At 43.0% G+C, this 26,430-nt stretch overlaps 1 protein-coding gene across 1 annotated transcript; it reads left to right on the top strand.

Annotated features, from left to right (window-relative positions):
* The first annotated feature begins 883 nt into the window (after positions 1-883).
* On the top strand, positions 884-26,309 carry arfgef2 (ADP-ribosylation factor guanine nucleotide-exchange factor 2 (brefeldin A-inhibited)). Its single transcript, XM_005744656.2, has 39 exons — positions 884-1,262; positions 3,613-3,643; positions 4,875-4,998; positions 7,137-7,283; positions 8,055-8,234; positions 9,061-9,370; positions 9,485-9,622; positions 9,744-9,871; positions 10,271-10,404; positions 10,822-11,056; positions 11,215-11,314; positions 11,689-11,828; positions 12,236-12,344; positions 12,435-12,624; positions 12,908-13,019; positions 13,109-13,314; positions 13,458-13,542; positions 14,662-14,833; positions 14,938-15,089; positions 15,641-15,769; positions 15,919-16,077; positions 16,196-16,343; positions 16,511-16,607; positions 16,692-16,732; positions 16,835-17,004; positions 17,822-17,973; positions 18,158-18,330; positions 18,502-18,662; positions 18,771-18,901; positions 19,675-19,804; positions 19,921-20,056; positions 21,616-21,754; positions 21,903-21,960; positions 22,160-22,268; positions 22,375-22,514; positions 22,880-23,048; positions 23,338-23,476; positions 23,900-24,017; positions 24,723-26,309. The coding sequence occupies exons 1-39, from the start codon at positions 1,094-1,096 to the stop codon at positions 24,891-24,893; spliced, it is 5,532 nt and encodes a 1,843-aa protein (XP_005744713.1). The 5' UTR covers positions 884-1,093; the 3' UTR covers positions 24,894-26,309.
* Positions 26,310-26,430: the final 121 nt, after the last annotated feature.

Raw genomic sequence — 26,430 nt, 5'->3', positions numbered from 1 at the left:
TTGTTGTTTTTGGTCATAAATCTCACGGTACAGTAGATTTTTATTGTCCATTAGAGATGATTTCAGTAGGTGATTTTACGGTTCTGGCTGAAGCAACAGGAGAGTCTGTGCAAGACATGACACCATTATTGTTTTGTTTTTTTTCATACTGTGAATTATGATTTCTGTGGAATAAAAACATGTATTAAAGCAACCTTGAAACAGGCTAAATGTTTTACTCTGTCAGAAATTTTTTAAGTGATTGAGCAATGATTGTTGCTTGCCAGATAAATTCTATGTTTTAGACTTGTAATGAAGATTGTCTGTCAGTATTTTCATATTGATGCTTTTATTTATCTATATATATACCTGTAACTGCTGATTGGAGGAACTGGATAAAATATAAAATAAACTAATATGTAGCAATAGTCAGTGGTTGGATTTTGTTGCGGCCTAAATCAAGGTTATGGAAGCTGGGGGTCTGTCTACAAATAAAAACTGTTACAAGTGGCTGAATTTTTAACCAATTTGCAAGCAGGTCTTATTAAAAATTCAGTTGCTGTTACATCCTGCTTGGTTCTTGTTCCCTCCTGTGCTGCTCCAATTTAAAAAAAAAAAAAAAAAAAAATCCTGAAGATGCCACTGACCTGCTTTTCAGGTAGTATGTGCGGTAGATGAACTGAGTAGCATTCATATAAATACTTTGTGGAGTTTGGGCGCCATCTGCAGGATATTCCAGGACGTGAGCGAGCTTAATATTCAACATGAAAATGAGTATTTTAACTTAAGTTACAGAACTCGAAGTCTTTGAAAACGGAATGTTGATCATTTATTATGTCTGATTCGAACAATATACATTTTTCTTCCATTGATACAACTCTATTTAACTAGGTTTGAGCGATTACCTGAGGTGCCGTTGTCAAAATCCACACAGCTGAGAATCACGTGATGTGACATGACGTGTACCCAGCATGGCGGCGCTGAGTTGAGGTAGCAGCTCTACTGGACGTACTGTGATAGCCTGGTTTTCATTAGCTTTTCCTTGTCACCTGCTAATTCGCAGGACCAGGCCGAAGATGACGGCCTGAGAGAGGAGCGGCAACAAGATCGAGAGATGCAACAACACCGGCCACCGCAGCAGCAGCAGTACTCGCAGTCGAAGGCAGAAAACAGCAAAACCAAGAGCATGTTTCTGTCCAGGGCGCTGGAGAAAATCCTCTCGGATAAGGAGGTGAAGAGGAGCCAGCACAGCCAGCTGCGTAAAGCCTGCCAGGTGGCGCTAGGTAAGTGGGTTTGTTATGAACATTGGCTCGCCGAGCCTTATGTTTCTGTCGCGTTGCATTGAAACATTTCGCTCTGAGGTCTGCCTTTATGGTAGAGATACCCAGTTAGCTAGCGTTAGCAACTGAATGGCCTTTATCGCGTGTTTGGTTCCCCGTTTATGTTTACAGACAGATAATTATGTGTTGACACCATTCTCACTCTCAATTATAACCTTTGTTATGTTGATATCCGGCCACAGCCGCATTCTAAACGGACATCGGCAGGGTAACATGCTAACGTAGCTAACTGACGTTAGCTAGTTGTAGCTAGGTTAGCTAGTTAAACAGACCAATCCCTGTCTTGTACGTAGCACTGTCAACTAGCCAGACAGCCTGGTCCGGCTGTACACGCACACACGCTACCTAACTCCAGGATATTCTGACGTTGGTTCTTTTCCATTCAACCCAGTCACAGATAGTGTTGCACACGCCGAGCTGTTTACTTCATTACGGCACTGCTGTGTGTATTTCAGCTCAGACTGCTCTGCCTGTTTGTGTGACAGTCAGCGACCAGTGTCTTATTGGACTTAAAGACATTAAAAGCTGCCCGGAGTGTGGTGTTGCTTTCTAAGGTGCTTGTCTCTGTCGGGTTTTTTTTGTTTTGTTTTGTTTTTTTGCTAGGTCATTGAGAAATTGGGGAAACAACTTGTGCCACAATATTAGGGTGCAGGCAGTTTAAGGACGTGTTTGAGTGGTGGTGGGCGAGGCGGGGCTGCTCTGTGTGCTCTCTGGCCGTGTTTGACTCTCATATGTGACACTTGAACACAACACGTGTTCCCTCAACGCCTCACGGCTGTGTTTAGTGTGTTCCCGATATTCAGTCAATGTGGCCTTAGGCAAGTCTCATGAATACCTCAGTTTTTTTTCCCCTCACTGCCACAAATACCTTGTTCTGAAAGCTAGGCTGTCTTGCATTAGTTTATACAGTACTGTGCAAAAGTCTCGAGCCACCCCTCATTTCTTTATGTTTTGCATGGGAAATGGGTGCAGCAATTTAAACTTGCACAAACATAAATAAAAACTACAGGATATAAGGTGGAAACAGAGTTTGTGCAACTCTCATGAGCTTAAAAGTCACTATTTGCTGTGACCATCTTTATTTTTCCACGCTCTCTCAACTCTCTTAGACGAGCTTTCTTGGCATTTCTCTAACCAGTCTTTGGGAATAATTGTCCAGGCTTCTTGAAGCGTATTCCTAAGCTCTTCTTTGGATGTTGGCTGCCTTTTGATCTCTTCTCTGTCAAGATCATCCCACATTCCAAAAATAATGTTTAGGTCGGGTTTTGTGGAGGCCAGTCTGTGACTGATAGTGTTCCATTGTTTGTTTTTCTGTCCTGATATGGGTAATTTGGCAGCCTTTTCCACTTAAACCAATTCTAATGAGGCTTCAGCAAACAGTAGGTGGATTAACTGAAGGGCTGGGGTCAGGTGTATCTCTCAGGTCTTGTGTCAGGTCTGTGCTGCAATTTCTCATTTTCTTAAGGACATTATTGTCAGATACTGTTTATTTTTTAGCCCTCCGCCTTCTTCTTTTGTCCTCTACTTGTCAACTTTCCTCAAATCCTTTAAGGACACAATGCACAACATGGTGAAATATGCAAAGTTTTTGGGTTATAGTTCTGTGGGAATTCCATTGTTGGTGCAATAATTCTTTGTTATGTCTGTCAAACTGTGGTATCATTGGCATTTTTCATAGATTCCCCTAAAGAAATGAAAACAAATTGTGTTTTTGGCCCAATTTAAAACCGGTTCTTTGCTAAGTTGTCATGTGTAGACAAAAAGCTAGTTCAGCCCTTGAGTTAGGTGCCTTCTTATGCTTGAATAAGTCACTGGTCAGTGTTAAGTGTCTTAACAAACAAAGGGTTCAGTGGTGGCTCAAAACTTTTGCACGGTACTGTATTTAATGATGAACTAGGTATGCTGAAAGAGACGATCGTTGTCAGCAGCAGCCACGTGACTAAAAAAGCGTGTGAGTATTATTCATACCTTTTTATATATTTATGTGTAGTACTAATTTATACACTGGAGGAATGAACTGACCTCACATCACATTCTTACTGTGTGAAAAGGAAGGAGAATCGTATGTTTTTGTCACCATTTAAAGTATATTAGTCTAGAATAGTGATTATGACATTTGTAGTGAGTGTTGCACATACTAATTTCCTGTGTGTAGCATATAATGCTACTACAATTTATGCTCAACTTAGTAACCCCTGGATCAAGAGTCACGCAGCGGTGTGGTGTGGCAGCAGTGTGCTGCAGAGCGTTCAGACCTCAGTAACATTTAATCTCCTGTGCTTTCCTCTAACAGATGAAATCAAGGAAGAATTGGAGAAACAAAAGTGAGTATTCCTAAATACAAAGCTTTCTTTTTCTCTGAAAGTTTTTTTCCTTCTTCTTGGTATTTTGGGTAAGAACTTGAAATAAGGATTGCTTGTGAATTTCATTGTGATTTGAATGCAATAGTAGGACTGCTTGTAAACAATGTATTTAAAAAATCTATTCCTTATGGTAAAAAGGCAACATATCAAATGTTAAAAGATGACATTTTATTGAAAGAAATATGGGAAGTGACCAGTTGTTTTCCAGTTTTTGCTTGGTACAGACTTTCAGCTCCTCAGTTGTTCAGGATTAATCCAACTGCACTCCATCATTTTGAAAAATAACCTCCACATTGATTGATCAGATCACAGGATGGTTTACTATTTTGTCCTGTTTGTCTCAAAGTAGCTCAGCCAACATTTCTGTTTTACTTTCTGGAAAAGCCTGCAGCCATGTTCATTTTCAAAAAGAGTCCATGTTGTGATTTCCACTGCAGGATTTCTGACCTACAAGGTCACAGCAATTTAATATTGTTGCTAACAGACTTCTTTGGATTCTTTGAATCTGTTGTTAATATTTTGCACTGTAGACGAGAAAATCCATAAAGAAACGTTTACTTTAATTTAGCAGTAAATACGTGGAGCATTGGATCTCCCTCTGTATTTACTTTTAAATGAATCAGCCTTTGTGGGATCCTGTCTTTATACCTAATCAGTTTACTTATTGCAATTAACACAATTACTCCATCAGGGAAGTTTTTTTCTAAAGATCTGTGGAACTTGTCCAGTCCTTTAATGGCTCCGTCTCAGTTTATTGAAACATATTGCTGACATGAAATTCAGAGCAAGGGTGTGTTGGGACAACAAATAAAATCCTTGTTGTGTGTTTGATATGATGTCTTTTTTGCAGCTTTTTTTAATATAGAGTTTGAATGATTTAGAAATCATTGCATTCTATTTTTATTTAGATTATGGGATAGTGTTTGCAATGCAATGTGCCTTCTGCCGTAGACGAGCCGCCTGTTCGACTGAATGTCGTTGTGCTGTGAGAGTTCTGGACTATGATAATAGGACTGCAGAATAAGAGATTTGACATAACATTTGAATTATTCACATAATCTGTGTCATTATCATGAAGTTGAGGATCTCCAGCTTACACAGCTTACACTCTATACATTGCGTGTATAGAAATCTGCTCTTGATGCAGCTTTGCCAGGTCTCTCAGCTGTTTGCTCTCCTTTCCTTCCTCCAGGGATGGTACCGTGGTCCCGCCCAGAGCCAACTACATCGAGGCTGATAAATATGTGCTGCCTTTTGAGTTGGCGTGTCAGTCTAAGTCCCCCCGGATAGTTAGCACCTCTTTGGATTGTCTGCAGGTTAAAGTTCACTCTCTCTCGCACACTCACACACACAAACACCTGTCACTCTCACTCTTCTTGTGCTTATGCATGCAGTAAGTAAAACACAGCAAGGTTTTTTTTAATGATTATATAACCCAACTGGAGGTTGCAAGGTAAAATGTCTGACATTTACGCAGAACAATGGCTCTGCATTCCACGCACACATGCGCCACGGAGATGGCATGGTATTTGTATAGTGCTTTTACTAGTCTCTAAGGACCCCAAAGCGCTTTACGCAACCAGTCATCCACCCATTCACACATACATTCACACACTGGTGCTGGCAAGCTACATTGTAGCCACAGCCACCCTGGGGCGCACTGACAGAGGCGAGGCTGCCGGACACTGGCGCCACCGGGCCCTCTGACCACCAGTAGGCAACGGGTGAAGTGTCTCGCCCAAGGACACAACGACCGAGACTGTCCAAGCCGGGGCTCGAACCGGCAACGTTCCGATTACAAGGCGAACTCCCAACTCTTGAGCCACAATCGGAGATGTCAGGAGACTTTCATAGTAGCTACACTTGTATTGTTGTGCCAGCTGTAACCTGTGAAGTACGTTTACTCTGCTTTTGTGGAACAAAGGTACTGACTTGCAACAGCCTAAGCAAGCAAACACAGACTTCCTTTCTTTTTCTTTAAACTTGTTATGTGCTCTGAGTTATTGAGGTGCTAACATCATGTGAGGTATTTGGGCTCATGGTTGTGTCCAAAATATGACCCTTCACTTGTACACTGCTCGTACATACTGAGGTTTACTGCTTAGTGATCAGTAAAGAACACCTGTTTGTTTGTTACACAGGTTCTTAATTGCAACATTCAAATTAAACTGTGGACAGTAACGTGTAGATATAGAAGTGCTTAATGAACACAGACAGATTTTGAGAGAGAAAGGCATTTTGCTAGATAAACTGGTACTTTATTGATCCCAGGGGAAATTCCAGATTCTCCACAGCTCACATTTGACACAGGATCTCTGATCTATATTTATATATAGTTTAGAGTTCACAGTGTGTGTAGATCTCTTTCAGTTGTAAACATTCATAGCTTCAGTCATTTTCAAATGTATTTGGAGCTTTACTGAGGAAAGGATGAACAAACCTGGGTTGATGTCTGTTCATCCGTCCATATACCAGTGGTTTGTATAAAGAGGTGGCTACATACAGGTCCATATAGGGATCGAACTGTGGCACGGTGGTTAGCACTGTTGCCACACAGCAAGAAGGTCCTGAGTTCAATTCCACCATCAGGCCGGGGTCTTTCTGTGTGGAGTTTGCATGTTCTCCCCGTGTTTGCGTGGGTTCTCTCCGGGTACTCCGGCTTCCTCCCACCGTCCAAAGACATGCAGCTTGTGGGGATAGGTTAATTGAATAATACAAATTGCCACTAGGTGTGAATGTGAGTGTGAATGGTTGTCTGTCCCTGTGTGTTGGCCCTGCGACAGACTGGCGACCTGTCCAGGGTGTACCCTGCCTCTCGCCCTATGACAGCTGGGATAGGCTCCAGCGCCCCCCGCGACCCTGAAAAGGATAAGCGGAAGCGAATGGATGGATGGATGGACTGTTCAACTCATGATAAATTAATGGTTAAATGAGAGATGGATAGATGGATATGTCTGCATTACAGAGCGACGCGCTATATCTACCTATTGGCAACCCAATTAATGGGGTAACGTTGTAGTTTTGGTGTTTTTGGTATTTAGAAAAAAAAGACAGTAGGAAAAAAGTCGATTTTGAAAACAAATAATTATCATTTCTAGCACAACTGCACTTCGTGCTTTCATAATAAATGATTAAATCCGTTTGTGAATATTTTAATCATTTAGCAAAAGAAAAACGACATTCGTTTGTGCCCCGCTGTCAGGATAGATTTTTAAATTCCACAATTTTCTTTTTTTTTCTTTTATTTGTCTTTAGTTCAGTTTTGGTCAAAAGTCCCACATATAACTTTTCATTTATATTTGCATACTATTTCAATGAGTCCTTGCACCCATTTCCCAATGAGGGGTGGCTCAAGACTTTTGGACAACACTGTATCCAAAAGGGGAATAACACTACCTCTAGCATTCCACACCCTGCCGCCCTGACCCACACACACTCTCTCTCGCCACTGCAGAAGCTGATTGCTTACGGCCACATCACAGGCAACGCTCCGGACAGCAGAACTCCTGGGAAGAGGCTGATCGACCGACTGGTGGAAACCATCTGCAACTGCTTCCAGGGACCACAAACCGATGAGGGAGTCCAGCTACAGATCATCAAGGTATACCCAGTGCTTCACCTCACATCTGGCAGCCTTCAGATCATCCAGCTGTCGTTGTTGTTGTTTACTAACATGTCAGAGCCCAGACCGCCAAGCTCAAAGGCTTCTTTCTCTATGCTGTGTCTCTAATGTGAGTTAGGAGTAAGAGAGGATTGGTTATTGAGGTAAAACTGCAGACACATTTGTGTCTTCATCATTTCAGGATCAAAGAAAAGACAAAGATGAATAGAATACCTGCTGTTCCAAGTTTCCCCTAGCTTATTTAAACACTGTCAGATGTCTGTCATTATATTTTTTAAACTTATGTATCTGGACCGTTGTTATAGGAAAGATGATGTCAGCTCACCCATGATATGTCACACATCATTTTATATTTTCTCATCTTTCTTAATATTTGCATTTTAGAAGGTAGGTTATCATTGCTGCTGCTTGTTGAGGTTCCGCCCACCTCCTGAAATAAACATCCTGGTTGGTCATAAAGGACAAAGTCTACTGTAAGAAGGAATCTGTTTCATCACTGTTGACAAAAGGTTTATAGGACAGATTATCAGCATCTGTTTGATTGCATAAACTGTAGAAGGAGCCTTGACCGTCATTACAGCCCATTTACACTGATCAAGTGAAACTGCCTTTAAAGACTTTAATTCTGCACCAAATATGGAGGAGACGAGTAGAGAAGCTGTAGTAGGGAAGTCCAGCGATGATTCAGCAGCATGGTCTGAATAAGACATCCTGTGTGATAAGTCTCAACTTCCTCTTCTGTCTGTACAGGCCCTGCTGACAACGGTCACCTCCCCGCACATCGAGATCCACGAGGGCACAGTCCTCCTCACCGTCAGGACCTGCTACAACATCTACCTGGCCAGCCGCAACCTCATCAACCAGACCACGGCCAAGGCCACCCTCACCCAGATGCTCAACGTTATCTTCACCCGCATGGAAAACCAGGCTGTCAGTCTAACACTGTTACAAAGCGCTGCTGCTCATCTGCTCATAAAACAGTTGCAGCCTGAAGTTCTAATCTTATTGTTCGAAAAGTAAAGTCTCTGTTAAACAGTGTAGGGCACTGTGTGCTCGCTTAAAGGATCACTGTACTGATTAGTGTTGGATTCACTGAAAATAAGTCGTCATCACAGTTTTAATTATAGAAGCCTCAGCCTTACCTGCAGTAGTAACCAGAGTCCGTACAGTTAAGCCATGTGTACCTAATGAGCTGTAAACAGCTGTAACGTTGTCCTGTCTCAGGCAGGAACAGTAATTAGTCTGTAATAATTAGCTTCCCATTAGCTGCTCATTGGACAGGAAATTATATAGCACTTTTCTGGCCTTATTGACCACTCAAAGCACTTCAGACTACAAGCCACAGTGTAGAGTATTTTATTTATCCACTTTAACTACCTCAGATCCATTAAACTGCAGTCACAGGGAGAACATGAAAACTGAGCGCAGCCAGGAGATTTGAACATGGTCGCTGTGAGGTGTACTGGCCAGAAAAACACGACCAAGACTTGTACCATTACCCAAGCATTCATTTGTCCTACTTGTGGCAGACAGACAAAATAAACAATAAATATGAATATTAAATATATATATAAATAAATAATATGTCACATCTACTTTGATAACACTACATTCAATGCATTTAGACTCGACCACCTGAGACTGTTGCAACAGTTACTCTGTGTCAAAATGTCTAAATGTCTTAGCTTATCCAACCCGAGGATTGATAAGCTTGTGTCACTATAGGGAGTCCCTTCATCGTCTCCCTCCTCCACAGGCTTTGGAGGCTCAGGAGCAGGAGAAGGAGCGCCTACGTTTGCCCCAGCAAAATCCATCTCCTGTCCCAAGCAGCCGGAGGTCTGGCTCCCCCCGGTCTGACCATACGTCAACTCCTGAGCCACAGAACTCCCCATCCCCGGCAGCGAGTACTCCAGATCTCACCACCAATACCAGCAGCTCCACACACCCATCTCCAGCCCCTGATCTGGACCAGGACCAAGAGCCAGACACACCGTCAGTCAATGGGGAAGTCGAGAGTGAAAATACTCCACCTAATGGAGAAGCAGAGCAGGTCACACCATCAACAGGTTTGTGTAATAAAAGTCAAATCTAAGAAGCACTTCAAGAAAATCCTCAATGATTCAAACAGATTAGCTTCTTGAACCTTTGAATCTATAAATTCAGTTATCTCTTTATGTCAGATTCAGTGTTTGAGGAGGAGGGTGCTGAGACTTCTCCCACAGCAGCTCAGCAAGGTGACGAAGGGGACAAACCAGAGAGCAACTCGAACCCAGCAGAGAAGGGAGAGCAACAGCCAACACAGACCCATGTTGGAGCAGGTGGGATACTCCTCCAATATTCCTATTCTCTTTTTAGTGTATCCTGCATCTTCTGTTCTTCACAGTCTGCTCAGTTGTCATTGCAATGACCTGAAAACGTCTGTTCTGGCTTCTTCTCCAGGAGGCGAGCACCCACCGCACCCTGCCACCGAGCAGACAGAGGTGGCTCCCCCCAGAGTCAGAACAGAAGGTCAGCAGATGAATGGTATCATCGAGGACCGGTCTTCACTGTCCTCCACAGACATGCTGGTGAGCAGTGTCAGTGTCATCAGATGTTCATTAGTAGTGTGCAGTCTCGCTTAAAATCCGAGTGAATAGCATATTTCTTAATTCAGGAAAAAAAGTTAAGCAGTGTGACTGAAACAAACTAAATCGGAACCTCCATGTGTGCATTTACATCTTCTTAAAGCTTCTTGGGCCCTTTTCTCGACTTTGGGATTTTATTATGTTTCAGTTCGATTCTGCTTTTGGAGCTTTGTTTTAAAGTTGTTCCCTAAATGAAGCTATCATTTAAAACATTAATGTAGCATCTTGTGCTCTGCTTTGAGCCTCTTTTAGTATATAAAGGCTTGAGGCTAGACCAATTAGAGATTTTGTTGCCTTTAAGGTATGGTATAGAGTGTGATTAACTCTCTTCATCTGTCTCAGGATGCTGAGGCCCTGCAGGGACCCCACAACGCTGCTCGCTTCTCTCACATCCTGCAAAAAGATGCATTTCTGGTGTTCCGCTCTCTGTGTAAGCTTTCCATGAAGCCCCTTGCTGATGGCCCTCCAGACCCAAAGTGAGTCATTTTTATGACTTGACTGACATTGTCACATAATATTTGAACTTAACCTGGATGCTTGATTATGAATTTTAAGTTTATGTAATCCCCATGATGATATCATTAGATCCCCTGCCCTGACACTTTATTTAGCATCTACTTGCCACACTGTAGTTTGCCCAGAAAAATATCACCGCCTCTGGCTTCTGCAGAGTGAACTTACCCTTTTCCATCCTGCTGTGACCCTGTCTTCTCTAATTACTGTAACATTAGTTGCTGGGCCAGTCAGTGTGAATAGGGCAGAGTAAAATGAGCCCAGGTAGATTAAAGAGAAGGCGTCCTAGCCTTTATCAAATACCAGGTTGAGATGAACCCCTAAACTATACATCGTTTACGTGTATGAACTTGTGTCTTTACCCTTCCTCTAATCTGCAGGTCTCATGAGTTGCGGTCCAAGATTGTCTCCTTGCAGCTGCTGCTCTCCGTGCTGCAGGGTGCCGGGCCAGTGTTTCGCACCCACGAGATGTTTGTGAATGCCATCAAGCAGTATCTGTGTGTGGCACTGTCCAAAAATGGCGTCTCCTCTGTACCTGAGGTCTTCGAACTCTCATTGGCCATCTTCCTCACCCTGCTTTCCCACTTCAAAGTCCACTTGAAGATGCAGATTGAGGTAAAACACTTGGATAGTTATATGCATTGTCTCCTGGATTGAGTCGATTGGCACAAAAAAATCTTCATTTAAAAGTTAATTTAATCACCTTGAAGGACATTTGTCCACAGCAGGTGCTATATCTTTAAAGCCTGAGTATCTCATTCTCCTCGATTCAGGTGTTTTTCCGAGAGATCTTTTTGACCATCCTGGAGACGTCGACCAGCTCCTTTGAGCACAAGTGGATGGTTATCCAGACGCTAACACGCATCTGTGCAGGTACAGGTCCACTGATACAAGTTCATTATACTTAAGTTTTATGACTAAGATGTAGTTGAAAGTCGCTTATTAACAAGAGCACAGGCTTGACATTTCTGTAACCTCAGAGAGCAGTAGGAAGTGGTAGCAGAAATGCAAGTCTCAAAATAGCCTTGATAAATGATGATTTGCCATTCTCTGGGTTTTTGTTACCTTTTCATCAAATGCAGAAATTTAGCTGCTATTTCAGTTGGCACTAATGAATTTAGCACAGCATTAGTTTAAGCATTTTATTGTAGCGAGGGGTTGCTCAAGGCAGTCCAGAATTTTTCAAGACATATGACATAAAAACCTTTTTGAAATGTTTTTCTTAATTCGTTTTGCCTTTCTCCCAGATGCTCAGTGTGTTGTTGACATATATGTAAACTACGACTGTGACCTGAATGCTGCCAACATTTTTGAGCGTCTTGTCAATGATCTGTCCAAGATCGCTCAGGGCAGGAGTGGTCAGGAGCTCGGGATGACACCCCTGCAGGTATGTGTGCACTGTGTTGCATTTCATTAGGATAATCTGTGCCAAAGTAGGATCTCTCTGCTTAGCAACACCTGAGTGTTTCAGAGTTATGTTTAACAGCCTAGTTATTAAAAACTGTAGTTGTAAGGAGGCAGAGCCATAGTGTTATTAGAGAAGAAGGATGTAGCCCATAGATGGCACCCATGGCGATGTAATGGATCAAGTGAAAAGTAGGGTCAGTTTCTCAAAGACTGTATTCACAGCTTGATTTGTCCCCTGCTGGCCATTAGTAAAATTGCAGGTATTTCAGACCCAGAAGCTTTATCCTCTGGACTTGGGTGTGTCCGGTCTATAGGATTTAGCTATAGCATTGCAGGCCATATTATATGAGCGTGTGACCATAATCATGAGCTTGTATTGTTCCACAGGAGCTGAGTCTACGTAAAAAGGGTTTGGAGTGTCTGGTGTCCATCCTTAAATGTATGGTGGAGTGGAGCAAAGACATGTATGTCAATCCAAACCTTCAAGCTAACTTGGGTAAGTGATTTTTTCCAAAGTGAATGTAGTAATAATGAAAATCAGAGTAGGTAGTTTAGATGCATTTATTCTTGTGCGTTGGGTTTGCAGGTCAGGAGCATCCGTCTGATAGCGAGGGGGCCGAGCTGAAGCTCCCAGAGCAGCTGGCGGGACGTCGGGACAGCATCAGCTCGCTGGATTCTACCATCTCTTCCAGTGTTGCTGTATCCCAGGCAGACCACCCAGAGCAGTACGAGGTCATAAAACAGCAGAAGGACATCATTGAGCACGGCATTGAACTGTGAGCTCTTTTTCTCAGCCTGCTTGTGGTTTAACATGTCGTTAGCTTCATAGCATAAGTGCCTAAGTCATTTTTTGGTCAAATTGAGATTTTTGCCTAACTTTACTCCCCTACCACTGCTGCATCATCCTGTCCGTCTGCCTATGTCATCACAAAAAAATGACTTAGGCACTTATGCTATGAAGCTAACGATGTGAATGGACCTGCGTGCAATGTTTGCACTTCCCCTTGTTCTTGTCCACTCAAAAGTTTTGTCGATTTTTTTTATTTTATTTTCCTGCAGCTTCAACAAGAAGCCAAAGCGTGGTATCCAGTACCTGCAGGATCAGGGCATGCTGGGTCCTAAAGCTGAGGATATCGCCCAGTTCCTCCACCAGGAAGACCGACTGGACACAGTGAGAGTTACACAGATTTACAGACTTGCACACTTATTGCTGCATTCTTAATTCAAGTTAGTAAATCCCCATCGTCTGTGCATCCACAGACGCAGGTAGGCGAGTTCCTGGGAGAGAACATCAAGTTCAACAAAGAAGTGATGTACTGCTACGTGGACCAGCTGGATTTCTGTGGCCGGGACTTTGTCTCTGCACTTAGGATGTTCTTGGAAGGCTTCAGGCTGCCAGGGGAGGCCCAGAAGATCGACAGGCTGATGGAGAAGTTTGCTGCTCGGTACCTGGAGTGTAACCAGGGGTAAGAGCCACTGTTTCCTACTACTGTCACGGGTTGCTGTCAATATATTTGTGCTTGAAAGATTTACTTCTGTTTATTTCTGGAGTTTGCATTTAAATAGAACAGAGCAACCACTAAATGTTGGTATGCGTCCTCCTTTGCAGACAAACTCTGTTTGCCAGTGCCGACACTGCGTACGTGCTGGCATACTCAATCATTATGCTCACCACAGACCTGCATAGTCCTCAGGTGAGAACTGTTGATTCTTTTTGTGTCCTTGCACTCATATTATCACCAGTCATTGTCACACAGTCAATTTAACTGCTTGTGGTAAATGTTCATTAAGGACTTGGATCCCTTCTGTAGGCACTGAGGAGTAAGAGACAGTTTTGTGTTGTTGTTTATTGAAGGACAGCAAGGTTATCTGTGGAGAAAATGGAAGAAAAGAAGCATTACTCAACATTTTTAACATGTTATCAGGATTCAAAGCACAGAGGATCATGACCAGATTTTAAAACTCAAGCAAGCTGTCACTGTGAGCTGTCCCATCAAGCAGAGCCCAATCCTTTAGCTCGCAGAGCTCCGTTGTGTCATTGTAGTAGCATCATTCAAATGAATGTGGGTGCTGTGCCAGGCAGTGTCTGGCTTAACGCTGCCTTCATTAAATAGCTACTGCCCCAAATTATTGCTGCTGACAGACCGCCGTAACAGAGGAAACTAGGTTTGAAATTTAAACTCTGAGAGAAGCAGGCGAGAAATATGGTGTGCAGTGATGCATGCAGACTGAAGACTGAGAGCCAGAGACTGTAATACAGCATCAGACAAAGAAAACAAAGGTGTATTGTGTTTCCTGCAGAATCTGCTATAACTAACTCTTTTGTTTTTTTTTTAAATACCCTAATTGCAGACGAAAAAGTTATTTTTTTTTTTTTACTTCAGCCATAAACAGTCCACCACAGTGTAATCACTAAAACATAATATTGTTTAAAATATACAATAAGGTTCTATTATTTCGAGTTTCAAGTTTTTCAGTCACTCTGTTGATCTGACTATTTAATGTTTTCTTATAGATATTCTCTAACTGGATGATCATTCTTAAAGTATCTTTTGCACTAATATTCAGACTGAATCTTTAGAAAGCACTTCCTCTAAGGTCACTGCTTCCAGATATGTATATGATGAAACTTGTTCATTTACATGAAAATTATTTTTGATGTTACATTTTAGTAACCGGTGACAGGCTTTGCAAATGTTCCCTGAAAAGTAGAAATAGTCTATGTTCTTGTTAAGTTCTGTTTATATGCAATTAGATGTTCCTTTTAATGAATCCCTTCCTACTGTCTGCCCTGATCTTCTTTGTTTACATAGGTGAAGAACAAAATGACAAAAGAGCAGTACATTAAGATGAACCGAGGTATTAATGACAGTAAGGACCTGCCAGAGGAGTATCTGTCCTCCATATATGATGAAATTGCAGGCAAGAAGATAGCCATGAAGGAGAGCAAAGAGTTTTCAATCACTCCAAAGTCCACCAAGCAGAGTAAGTACTCCAGGATTACTCACCAAAATAGCAGAAACAGTAGTGACGCTTTATTGTTGCGCATCTTTAATCAGTCAGAAACATTAAAGTCGACCTTCCATCAGGTGTGGCCAGTGAGAAGCAGCGTCGTTTGCTCTACAACATGGAGATGGAACAGATGGCGAAGACTGCCAAAGCTCTAATGGAGGCGGTCAGCCATGCTCAGGCGCCCTTCTTCAGTGCTACACACCTGGAGCACGTCAGGCCCATGTTTAAGGTATTTCTAATTGATTCCTCATTTGCATAACCAAGGAAAAGTTGCCGTGTTGTTCTTGCTCAGTGGGAATATTCATTCAAGCATTCACATGCTGAGTTAGGAAATGAAATGTGGAACAGTTGACTTATAACATCAGCCAAAGCCAATCTAATCAATAAAGAATGAAGTTCCATGATTGCACTGAAAGTGTGCACACAGCGAAGGTAGCACCGGTGGTACAATGCAAAATGCTCAGTGAGGTGAAAGGCCTAATTAACAAAAATGAAGCTTTAATGAAAACATCAGTCATCTGGACTGAGAATGTTCAATAAAAACACAAAAATTGTTTGTTGAAGCGCATTGTCATTACTGTGACCTAGCAGAAAACCAGATTTCAACCATCTTTCCGTGCTGATTCTTGCCAGATTTATATTTAACACCTTAAATTATATCAGACGATGCCCTGGAGCATTGGCACTAATATTGCAACTAGGATGAGGACTGTGAAATTAATAACAAGTAAGAAACTGATATAACTTGTAAAATGAGATGCTACTTTGTGTGTGTTCCAGCTGGCATGGACCCCACTGCTGGCTGCGTTCAGCGTGGGCCTGCAGGACTGCGACGACCCTGAGGTAGCATCACTGTGTCTGGAGGGCATTCGGTGTGCCATCAGGATCGCATGCATCTTCAGTATGCAGGTCTGCTCATGTTTACACACAGTTTGTAGAAAACTGTTCTAACTGGTTATATTTCACGTATGATCATATCTCTAATATTTCCTTTGGAAGCAATTCAGTGCAGGCAGCGTGAAAACACGAGTATGTGTTCACTCCCTTTCTGTCTGCAGTTGGAGCGAGATGCGTACGTTCAGGCTTTGGCCAGATTCACCCTCCTGACAGCCAGTTCCAGCATCACAGAGATGAAGCAGAAGAACATTGACACTATTAAGACTCTGATCACTGTGGCCCACACTGATGGAAACTACCTGGGCAACTCCTGGCATGAGGTGCGAATTAAAATTTCTTAACAAGCGACAGATGTAATTTAATGTCTGCATGTAGGCTGTTTCTTCGTAAATGTCTCTATAATGGTGTATTTTTATTGTTTTAATGCCTGTTTTGTAGATCTTGAGGTGTATTAGTCAGCTGGAGCTCGCCCAGTTGATTGGGACAGGGGTGAAGACGCGCTACATCTCAGGGGTGGTCCGGGACAGGGAAGGTGGCATCAAAGGCTTACCCTCCGGCACAGAGGAGTTCATGCCCCTGGGCCTGGGTAGGATACAATGGATTACGTAGAACATATGCTGCATTCAAACTGGGTCTTTAAAACATATTTTGGTGTGTCTATGGGCTGCCTGCGTGTGTGTGTGTGTGTGTGTGTGTGTGTGTGTGTGTGTGTGTGTATATATAAGTATGTGTTAAATGTCTTTGTTGTTGCAGGTAACCTGGTGGGAAGTCAAGATAAGAGACAGATGGCTCATATTCAGGAGTCAGTAGGAGAGACCAGCTCTCAGAGTGTGGTGGTAGCTGTAGACAGGTGAGTCAGAGTCTTCAGACACTGCACACACACATCATTTGTCCATTATAACGATTGAATGTTAAAACTACTTGATGTTTGCAGGATCTTTACTGGTTCCACCAGATTAGATGGAAATGCCATCGGTGAGTGTGTCTTACTTTGCTGTGTAAATGATCCCCGTTTGGTTTTTCATGTTTGATATAAAGAAAATAATTCAAAGCACCTTCCCATTTAATTGTTTCCAGTGGACTTTGTGCGGTGGCTATGTGCGGTGTCCATGGACGAGCTGGCCTCGGCACACCAGCCAAGGATGTTCAGCCTGCAGAAGATTGTGGAAATCTCCTACTACAACATGAACCGCATCAGGCTGCAGTGGTCCAGAATTTGGCAGGTCATAGGTGACCACTTCAACAAGGTCAGTGTCTCAAAGCATCCACACAGCTGGAATTTCAAAATGTTTATCAAGTGCAGAGCCTTAAAGCTTGTCTTGAAGTGTCCTTTGGGTGGTGCTGCCATCATTCTGTGCACCGCCTTTTGTCCTGTTTTGAACCCTTGATGATACAAATTTATTACCGCCACAGTTCTTGTTGTTTGCCTGCAAATTTTGTGTATCTACAGAATGTGCCGACAATGACGTTGTCTTTCGGTAGGACGGTTTTCAAGACTGACATTTGTCATTAATGACACTATGCACTGATATTACCCCCTAATCTCAGTCATTATATTAAGATCTGTTGCTTCAGAGTTGCACTCACAGCCACTTTATTAGGTACACCTGTTCAGTTGCTCGTTAATGCAAATAGCTAGGCAATCTCATGGCAGCAACTCAGTGGATTTAGATAACCCGCCGACATTCACAGCATCAGAATGGGAAGAAAGGTGATTTTAAGTGGCTTTCAGCAGGGCATTGTTGATGATGCCAGACAGTGTGGTCTCTAGGGTTTATGCTGAAAAAGAGGAAAATGTCCAGTGAGCGGTAGTTCTCTGGGTAAAAATGCCTTGATGATGATGATGATGATGATGATGTCAACGGTCAGAAAATGACCAGAGTAACTCAAACGTAACCACTTGCTACAGCCAAGGTTTGCAGCAGAGCATCTCTAAATGCTCAACACATGAGACCTTGAAGTAGGTGGGTTCAGCAGCAGGTGCCAGTCCTGTCGTGTTTGCCACCATCAGTATTTTTGTAAAACAGAACTGAACTGATAGCTATCTATGGTGTGTCCTTGTAGGTGGGCTGTAACCCTAATGAGGATGTTGCCATCTTTGCTGTGGACTCACTAAGACAGCTGTCCATGAAGTTCTTGGAGAAGGGAGAGCTGGCTAACTTCCGTTTCCAGAAAGATTTCCTGAGGCCTTTTGAGCACATCATGAAGAAAAACAGGTAGCGAATGCTTCTATGGGGTCATGTGAAACTGTACTTTCTCGTTTTCATAAAAGGTTATTGAAGTAAGAAGGGTTCAGAGTGGTTTACATGAACCTCTTATATTCATCAGATATTATGGATAAAAGAGGAGTAGCAGTTTGCTTACTGGCTGTGAGGCTAACAGCTCTAACCCCCCCCTCAGATCCCCCACTATCAGAGACATGGTGATCAGGTGTGTGGCTCAGATGGTAAACTCCCAGGCGGCAAACATCCGTTCAGGCTGGAAGAACATCTTCTCAGTGTTTCATCAGGCAGCGTCGGACCATGATGAGACTATAGTGGAGTTGGCCTTCCAGACCACTGGCCACATTGTCTGTGAGTATGTTTACTCAATAATAATAACAAGGTAGCAGGATGTTAACCATCCAAGTGCTCATCTGACAGAGACATGAGGTGTAAGTGCTGCTTTGACTTTAGTTGGAGAAGAGGGATTTCAGATCAGGACCTTATCATTCTTACTTTGCATGCTTTTGTGTCTTTTATCAGTGAACACCTTCCGGGAGCACTTTGCAGCTGCTATCGACTCCTTCCAGGATGCAGTGAAGTGCCTGTCAGAGTTTGTGTGCAATGCGGCTTTTCCTGACACCAGCATGGAGGCCATCAGACTCATCCGACACTGTGCTAAATACGTCTCTGACAGACCACAGGTGCTCACCGCCCGAGCTGGGAAAACACCAGTTTTGGTTCTTGACTCTGTTGTTTTATTTTTCCTTTTTCCCCCTCATTTCTTGACTTCCTGCTGTGTCCATGTGCAGGCCCTGAGGGAATACACGAGTGACGACATGAATGTTGCCCCTGGCGACCGGGTTTGGGTTCGCGGCTGGTTTCCTATCCTGTTTGAACTTTCTTGCATCATCAACCGCTGCAAGCTGGATGTCCGCACCAGGTCGTAGAGTTTGACCCAACTATAAAACGCACCCATAAATCTGTGCAGAGATCATGAAGATAAAATGCTCACTTTAACTCGACACAGAGCCCAGTCATACGAAAAAGAAAAAATTAATATAGCTGGCTGTTTTTCAGTGGTTACAATGCAATACTCTGTGCTAGTTGCTAAGGAAACAAGGCTTTTCACAGTCATACATTTTCCAAATGGTAAACAAATATAGACTAAAAATACAGTGCTCAGGGTGTAACGCACAGCTAACAGATCCACCCCAAACCTCCAGGAGTCAGAGCTGAATACTCGCTCTTTGGGCTTAAAAAAACACACAAGACACTGCTAGGATTGTCACATGAATACAGACAAACCTTGAAGTCTATCGGGTACTTTTCTTTCTTTTTTAAATAACCAAATAAACAAAGAGCCTCATTCCACCAGTGACTTCTATTCTTTCGATAACTTGAGCCTACCAGTGAACAATACCCACACAGTTTTCAAGTAATGTGATCAAACATGAAGGAACGCATGTGACTGTCAGACTGTCCATCAGATGGAGGTCATATATTTGCAAAGTACTTTAGATGTATAAATAAATGCTAAATGGAACAAACCAAGCCAAGTATTATTCTTTCTGTCACACTGCAGATCTTTACATAAAGACTCACAATGTTGGAGCAGCTGTTTTAATGCATCTTTTGCACTTTATAGACCGTAACAGTTCTGTTCTGGTTGCGCCATGATGCAGTAAAACTGACGTTTACCGTTTCTCCCGACAGAGGTCTCACAGTCATGTTTGAGATTATGAAGAGTTACGGTCACACCTTCGAGAAGCACTGGTGGCACGACCTCTTCCGAATTGTCTTTCGCATCTTCGACAACATGAAGCTTCCCGAACAGCAGACAGAGGTCAGTGCTGTGTGTGATTTCAGCTGTTCAGCTATTTATGTACAGAGGATTTAAAGCAATAAAAAAAGTACAAAAACAAAAAGAAAAACCCCTGCTCCTCTATTGTTTGCTTCCAGAAAACTGAGTGGATGACGACAACGTGTAACCATGCCCTGTATGCCATCTGTGACGTGTTCACACAGTTTTATGAGCCTCTCAGTGAAATCCTACTGGCTGACATTTTCACCCAACTCCAGTGGTGTGTCAGGCAAGGTAGGTGTTCATCATAGTCATCGCTCATTACACGCCTCTGTCCTGACAAACAACCTTTAAAGCTCATGAGGCAGAGCGCTAACACCTGTTCTATTTTAGGTGTACAGGCTGGTGTCCTGATGATATATCTCACATGTTGGAAGAATACTAAGCGGTCAGAACATCTCTGCCCTCTGAAACAACATTTATTTTCTTTGGATTATTTTATTGATGAGGGAAAAAAAACTCTCCTAAAGCATACAAATACCAATCCATCTTCCAAGTTTTATCAACCATTTAAGAGTCACAAGGGGGCTGCAGCTTATCCCAGCTGTCATAGAGCGGCAGGGGGAACATTAATGAGTTGAACCTGTTTGGTTTGTCAGTATTATCCCCACCCTAAACTCCAACTAACTGAGAGTTCTGGGACTACACCCATAAAAATATCAAATTTTCAAGCTCTTCTACTCATGTACCTCTGCAAACGTTTCTAATAAGCTACCATCTCTGTCCAATTGATAGTTAGTAAACATCATCTGTTTCTGACCTGACCTTCAGGTCAACAGTGGTTACTTGTGATCAGAGCCGGGTCCAGCTGCAACCAGTAATGAGTTCTACTGTTAAAGTTCTGAGTTCTCCTGAACAGTAGAAAAGACACAAGGTGTATTTTGGCCACACCAACACAATCTCCATTCACTATGTGCCACTTGTTCATCAGATTAGGTTCCCTGTCTCTGTTCTCTTCCCTATGATTAAAATTTACCTTGAAGGGATTGCTGCTTTTTGGGAAATAGTGTTGGGATAGTGGTTAGCACTGTGGACACATAACAAAGTCAGTGGTTCAAGTCAGGGCAGTGGAGTTTGCATGTTCTCCCTGTGTCTCTGTGGGGGGTTCAGTGACATGCAGTTAGCGAGGACTGTCAAGACTGTAGCCTGCTTCTCACCCTACAGCAGCTGGGATAGACTCTCCAGCACTCCCGCGACCCAGAATTGGATAAGTGGAAGAGGATGGCTAGCAGTTTCAACTTAACAGGGATACAGTAGACTTTACAGAGGCATAAAGTGTAAAGGGTCAGAGTGGGACTTGCAGAAAGATGTCTGAAAACTAGCAGAGCTGCTGAAAGGCATCCATAGGTGCCAAAGAGAGTCTGCAAATCACATGGTTTTGAATTAATATAGTTTTGCGTTTTTTTTTTTTCTCTCTAATGGACAGAGACTCAGAATTTTATGTTCACAGCCCAGAGTTAGAGCAGGTGATATTTCAGATATGTGTATGAACATGAATAAATGAAATAAAAGTGAGTCTTCTTTTTTTTGTATTTTGGGATTTTTTATTTATTTATTTTTTATTAAAGAAAACTCATAAAAATGGTGGCACATAAAGAGGTGAGATGCAAACAAAGCTCCCCAGCCAGGCTCAAACTACAGTTGTCAACCTCTTAGGCCGCACAGGTTCACCTTGGAGCGGGCAGAATTTTCTCCTCAGTTTTTACTTCATGCACAGCTTTAAGGTTTTGACAGGCAGCGCACCGGTGTGTGTGAAGCACATGCGTTCTGAAGTTGTTCTGTTTTTTCTGCAGACAACGAGCAGCTGGCTCGGTCCGGGACAAACTGCCTGGAGAACCTGGTGATCCTGAATGGGGAGAAGTTCAGCCCCGAGGTGTGGGACATCACATGCTCCTGTATGCTGGAGATCTTCCAAAACACCAGCCCTCAAGCGTGAGTGCTGGTCCTCTATACTCAAGTTCAGTTGAAGTGTCAAAGATGGCATCACTGAGTTAATGGGGATTCACAACTTGGTGTATGTAAAAGTTACTCTTGTGTTTATGCTGTCACATGATTGTGGTTTTTTTGCTTTCCAAACCAGTTTGTTGACTTGGCGACCGGCTGGACAGGATGAGGAAGCAGCTGACGCAAAACACTTTGTAAGAGGAAACAAAAAACCGCATCAAGTTCACCCTGTGACTAAACGATGACTATGCACAGCAGCAGCTCTGCGCATGCTTCATACGGTTTACTTTTAACCAATGAAAAGAACTCTCCTTTACACACAGTTTCCACTATATCAGACACTAACCTGTGTCTGTGTTCATGGTGTATTTTGTCGCTCCTGTACATTTCCAGGATGCTGATTTCGACACTCAGTCACAGAGCAGCTACGACCGAGCGCTCTCCGAGAGAGGACACAGCCAGATGTCCAGTGACGACACCTGGAAAGGCAGAAGCAATGCCAGTGAGCACACGAGCGCATGCTTTTTTATTCAATCTGTAAAATGAATAATTGCAGCATGAATTCCAGTGCTCATATCTCCACACCTTTATACTTTTCTCTGCTGCAGGAGTTTCAGACCAGAGGCTGTTTGCAGGCCTGCTGATCAAATGTGTCGTGCAGCTTGAATTAATACAGACCGTCGACAACATTGTCTTCTACCCAGCCACCAGCAAGAAGGAGGATGCTGATAATATGGCTGCTGCGCAGGTAAAGCTTGGCACCTCACCCACTCTATCAATGTGTCACTTTTTTGCGTAATCACAAAATCATAACCCCGAATGAGCTGAAGAGGTGAACCAAAGAAAAGAGAGTGAAAATGTATTCCTGCTCTTCCCCTTTACAATTTTAATATAAGGTGGAGCAGCCACAGACAAATGTTTCAGGAAAAAAATTGTTTTGTTAAAAATTTGTAGTTAGCTCGAATTCATCCAATTAAGTGTCTACGTAGTCCCAGATGGTTTCAGTAGGCCGCCAGTGGCCTAGGGACAAGAAATGACCAGTGTCCCCTTGTACAGCCTTATTTTTAAAACTATTATAAAATCATATATGCTAAAGTCTTTTCCTCCTGCCAGCGGGATGCTCTGGAGGAGTCGGAGGCTGAGTCGGGTCCAGATCAGGGCATGTACAGACACATGACGTCCGCACACCTCTTCAAGCTGCTGGACTGCCTGCTGGAGTCACACACCTTTGCTAAGGACTTCAACTCCAATAACGAACAGAGGACGGCACTCTGGAGGGCAGGTAAAAACCAAGGGAAAGCCCCCAGGATTCTCTGTCCTGTGCACGTTAGAGTTCAGAAGGTTCTTTGTTTATAGCTTTACATTAAATAGAGAACTAGCAGTAAATTATGGGAAGAGTAATGTTATATCCAGCCCAGTGTTATTTTCACTTCCTTTGTTTTTTTTGATAAACAATAGATATACAGAAAGGAAAGGCAGTGTGGAGGAAACCGTGATATGCAGTGAGCACGTCTTAACTACAAGCCTCTGTTACTGCTTTAACAGCTGTCATCTCTCTGGTGACCTTTCAGGGTTTAAAGGGAAATCTAAGCCCAACTTACTGAAGCAGGAGACCAGCAGTCTGGCCTGCAGCCTCAGGATCTTGTTCAGGATGTACTCGGACCCTCAGCTGCAGGACTCGTGGCCTGACATCCAGACACGCCTGCTGCTGTGAGTGAAGCACTCTCCTGCACTTTCTCACAGTGTTTCCTGTGTGTCATCACCGGTTAAATGTTAAACCTTGGATAAATAAGCACCGAGTGTGTCACTGGCAGAAAGGGCAGCGCTGCTGTTTGTTCCTGTGTTTTGACACACAGCTCATACCTCATTATAAATTTATGAATGTACTCTGCGTGCGCATTTCGTGTAATATATTGGCACGCTAAAGCCGGGCACATATCACCTCATCGTGTTTGTCGCTGTAAGAGATGACTCATGTATTGCATCAAGAACACACATGTGAGACGTTTATCATCATGATATCGATAAAGATGATGCGGATTGATAATCAGTTTCGTGTAGCAACGCTGATACCGACAGCTTTGTGTTTGTCATAATCGTCTATGTGCGTCTGTGTTGTGTCATCTCTCTCAGGGTGTGTAATGAAGCTCTGGGCTACTTCATCAGTCTGACCTCAGAGAGCCACAGAGAGGCTTGGAACAGCCTGCTGATGCTGCTGCTCACCAGGACTCTGCGGCTGCCCGATGACAAGGCAGGAGCGCGCGCACACACACACACACACACACACACACACACACACACACACACACACACAGTACACCTCCAAATACACAATAGTAACAACTTGGGGAAAGTGTATTAGTAGTAGTTTAGTGTTAGATAAAGTATTTGTTCAGTAAAGCTTTACCTGTGCTACACTCCAACTCGCGCTGCGTCCTCCCCACTGAATTGAATAACAATAAAAGCAAAAATATGTTATTAGTTCAATCTTTTTGAATTCATGTCATTTTTGTGAGTACATATGAATTATGTATTTAGAGAATGTGCACAACGATTCATGGCAGCGCATGACTTGAGGTGCCTTTCCAGGTCATTTTAGACCAAAACCAGAACCGTGCAGCCACAAGTAGTAGGAAATGTTGGCGCCGTGCAGCCAGCCAACAAACCACTGCATCAACAAAAACTAGACCAGTATTGTTACAGTGGATTGGCCGGCACCGCTTTCTTATGCAATCCCTACTTTGCGTTTTGGGAAAGTTTCATAATTCCGTGAAATTGTTGTTAAAGGCAGGAAAAAACCAGGAACAAACATGCATCACTGTCGACATATTAATTAAACAGCCTGCTGTGAACGTAGTGGTCAGCAACCACCTCTCCTTTTGTATATTTTTCCAAATACACTGGTTTTTTTTTTGGTCATTTAGTCTTTAGTTAAATGTTCTCCTGTTTGTTCCAGTTCAAGCCTCACGCTTCCTGCTACTACCCCCACCTGTGTGAGATGATGCAGTTTGACCTGATCCCTGAGCTGCGGGCCGTCCTCAGGCGCTTCTTCCTGCGCATCGGCTCCGTCTTCCACATCGCTGCTGCTCATCCAGAGGGCGCGCCGGCCCGGACTCCCGCATCCTAAGAAGGCAGGTGAACAGGGAAACGGCGAGTGCTGGTGAGAAGGTGGACACAGCTCCCGAGAGACACTATACCTCTGATTGGATCGGATCACAGATGGCTGATAAAGACAAGCTTTCCTGCTGGGACTCTGCATTGAGTGTTCCTGTTTTCGGCTGCGCTCGGCAGCCAGAAACGCCTTCGCCCGGACCCCTGGCCGTCCTCTTTATCTCGGAAATGAACAGCACTGTGACCGGCACTCTCTGCTGACTGTAGTCATTTATCATCCCCCTGACTCTCATCTCGAAAAAACTGTAAACAAATAATTTATTGATATTATTGCAAACCCTTTCACAGATTTTGAGCGTTTTTTTTTCCTGCCTAATTTTTTAAATACTTTAAAACAAAAAGAAAAATGTCTATATGCTGAAAGGAAATGAAAAATCTCATTGAATTTGATTTCCTTGCATTTGTTCTAGTAAAAGATGAAATCTGGCCACCTGTGCCTGTTTGGGGAAAAGAAAAAAAGGTGATCTAATCAAAATAAGTTCCTTGTGTTAATGTCAACCCTGAAGCATTATTGAACTCTCATATCTGTGTTAATATCAAGGAGGTTGTTGAAAAGGCTGAACCTCACAACTGCAGGAAAAACCCATCTGCGCCTCTTATAACACTATCAGCGATCTTTAATTGGGAGATCTGTGTGACACGGCCATCCCGTCACGTTTGTCACCTCTTGCCTATCAATGAGATTTTACATATTTATTTGGCTCACTTTCTTTAGTTATTGTTTGGATAATTGCTGGTTTACAGTGTACGGGTGGTTGATATACTGGCTGCTTCCCTCTGCTGTGCATTCCCTCGTGTGTTGACCCAGTCAGCCTTACACTGGGGTCGACTTCTCCTGGCTTTACAGTGGACTCATAAAACCTCCACACATCCATCAGTTGGACTAGAATACTAGAGTTGTCCATATCTTTATTTTTTACAGTGTGTTCAGGTATTAACATGACACAGTGTAACGACTTGCACTGGATGCCTAGAACTCCCTTTAGTGTTGACCCTTTTCCACATTAGTTTGACAGAGCAAAACCAAAACTTGCATCCACAGAGGCTCCAGCATCTCTGCATCCTGGATCATTTCGAGTTTGTTCCATGCCTTGTTTTTTAAAAGAAGGATGTATGTAATTATTTAAAGTGCATTTAAATATTTTTTGAAAAGCATTCCTTCCCTCGCAACTATGGATGTCTACTTCCCTAAATCTAGGGAATATATAAATATATATAAATATATACAGTAAATGAAAAAAAAAATACAGACTGTAAAGTTTTCAATGTAAGATACATAGAAATGAAAGTGATCTACGGTTCTATACATAATATTGTGATGTAATCTTCTAAGCATTTGGTGACGTAATCAATAAACCTGAGTTCTGATCTACTCCAGTGTCTGTTGCTGCAGTTTTAAAGCTGTTTAGAGGGTGACCAACACAGGTGGTACCACCTAACATTAAGCGCTGAGTTTGCTGACCTCCAGTTCTAATGGTAAGGGAAGCTGGTAA

Source organism: Pundamilia nyererei, unplaced genomic scaffold (genome assembly GCF_000239375.1).
Source record: "Pundamilia nyererei isolate P.nyererei 1_Seehausen unplaced genomic scaffold, PunNye1.0 scaffold00147, whole genome shotgun sequence".
Classification (NCBI taxonomy): domain Eukaryota; kingdom Metazoa; phylum Chordata; class Actinopteri; order Cichliformes; family Cichlidae; genus Pundamilia; species Pundamilia nyererei.
This window is presented reverse-complemented; position numbering and strand designations above follow the sequence as displayed.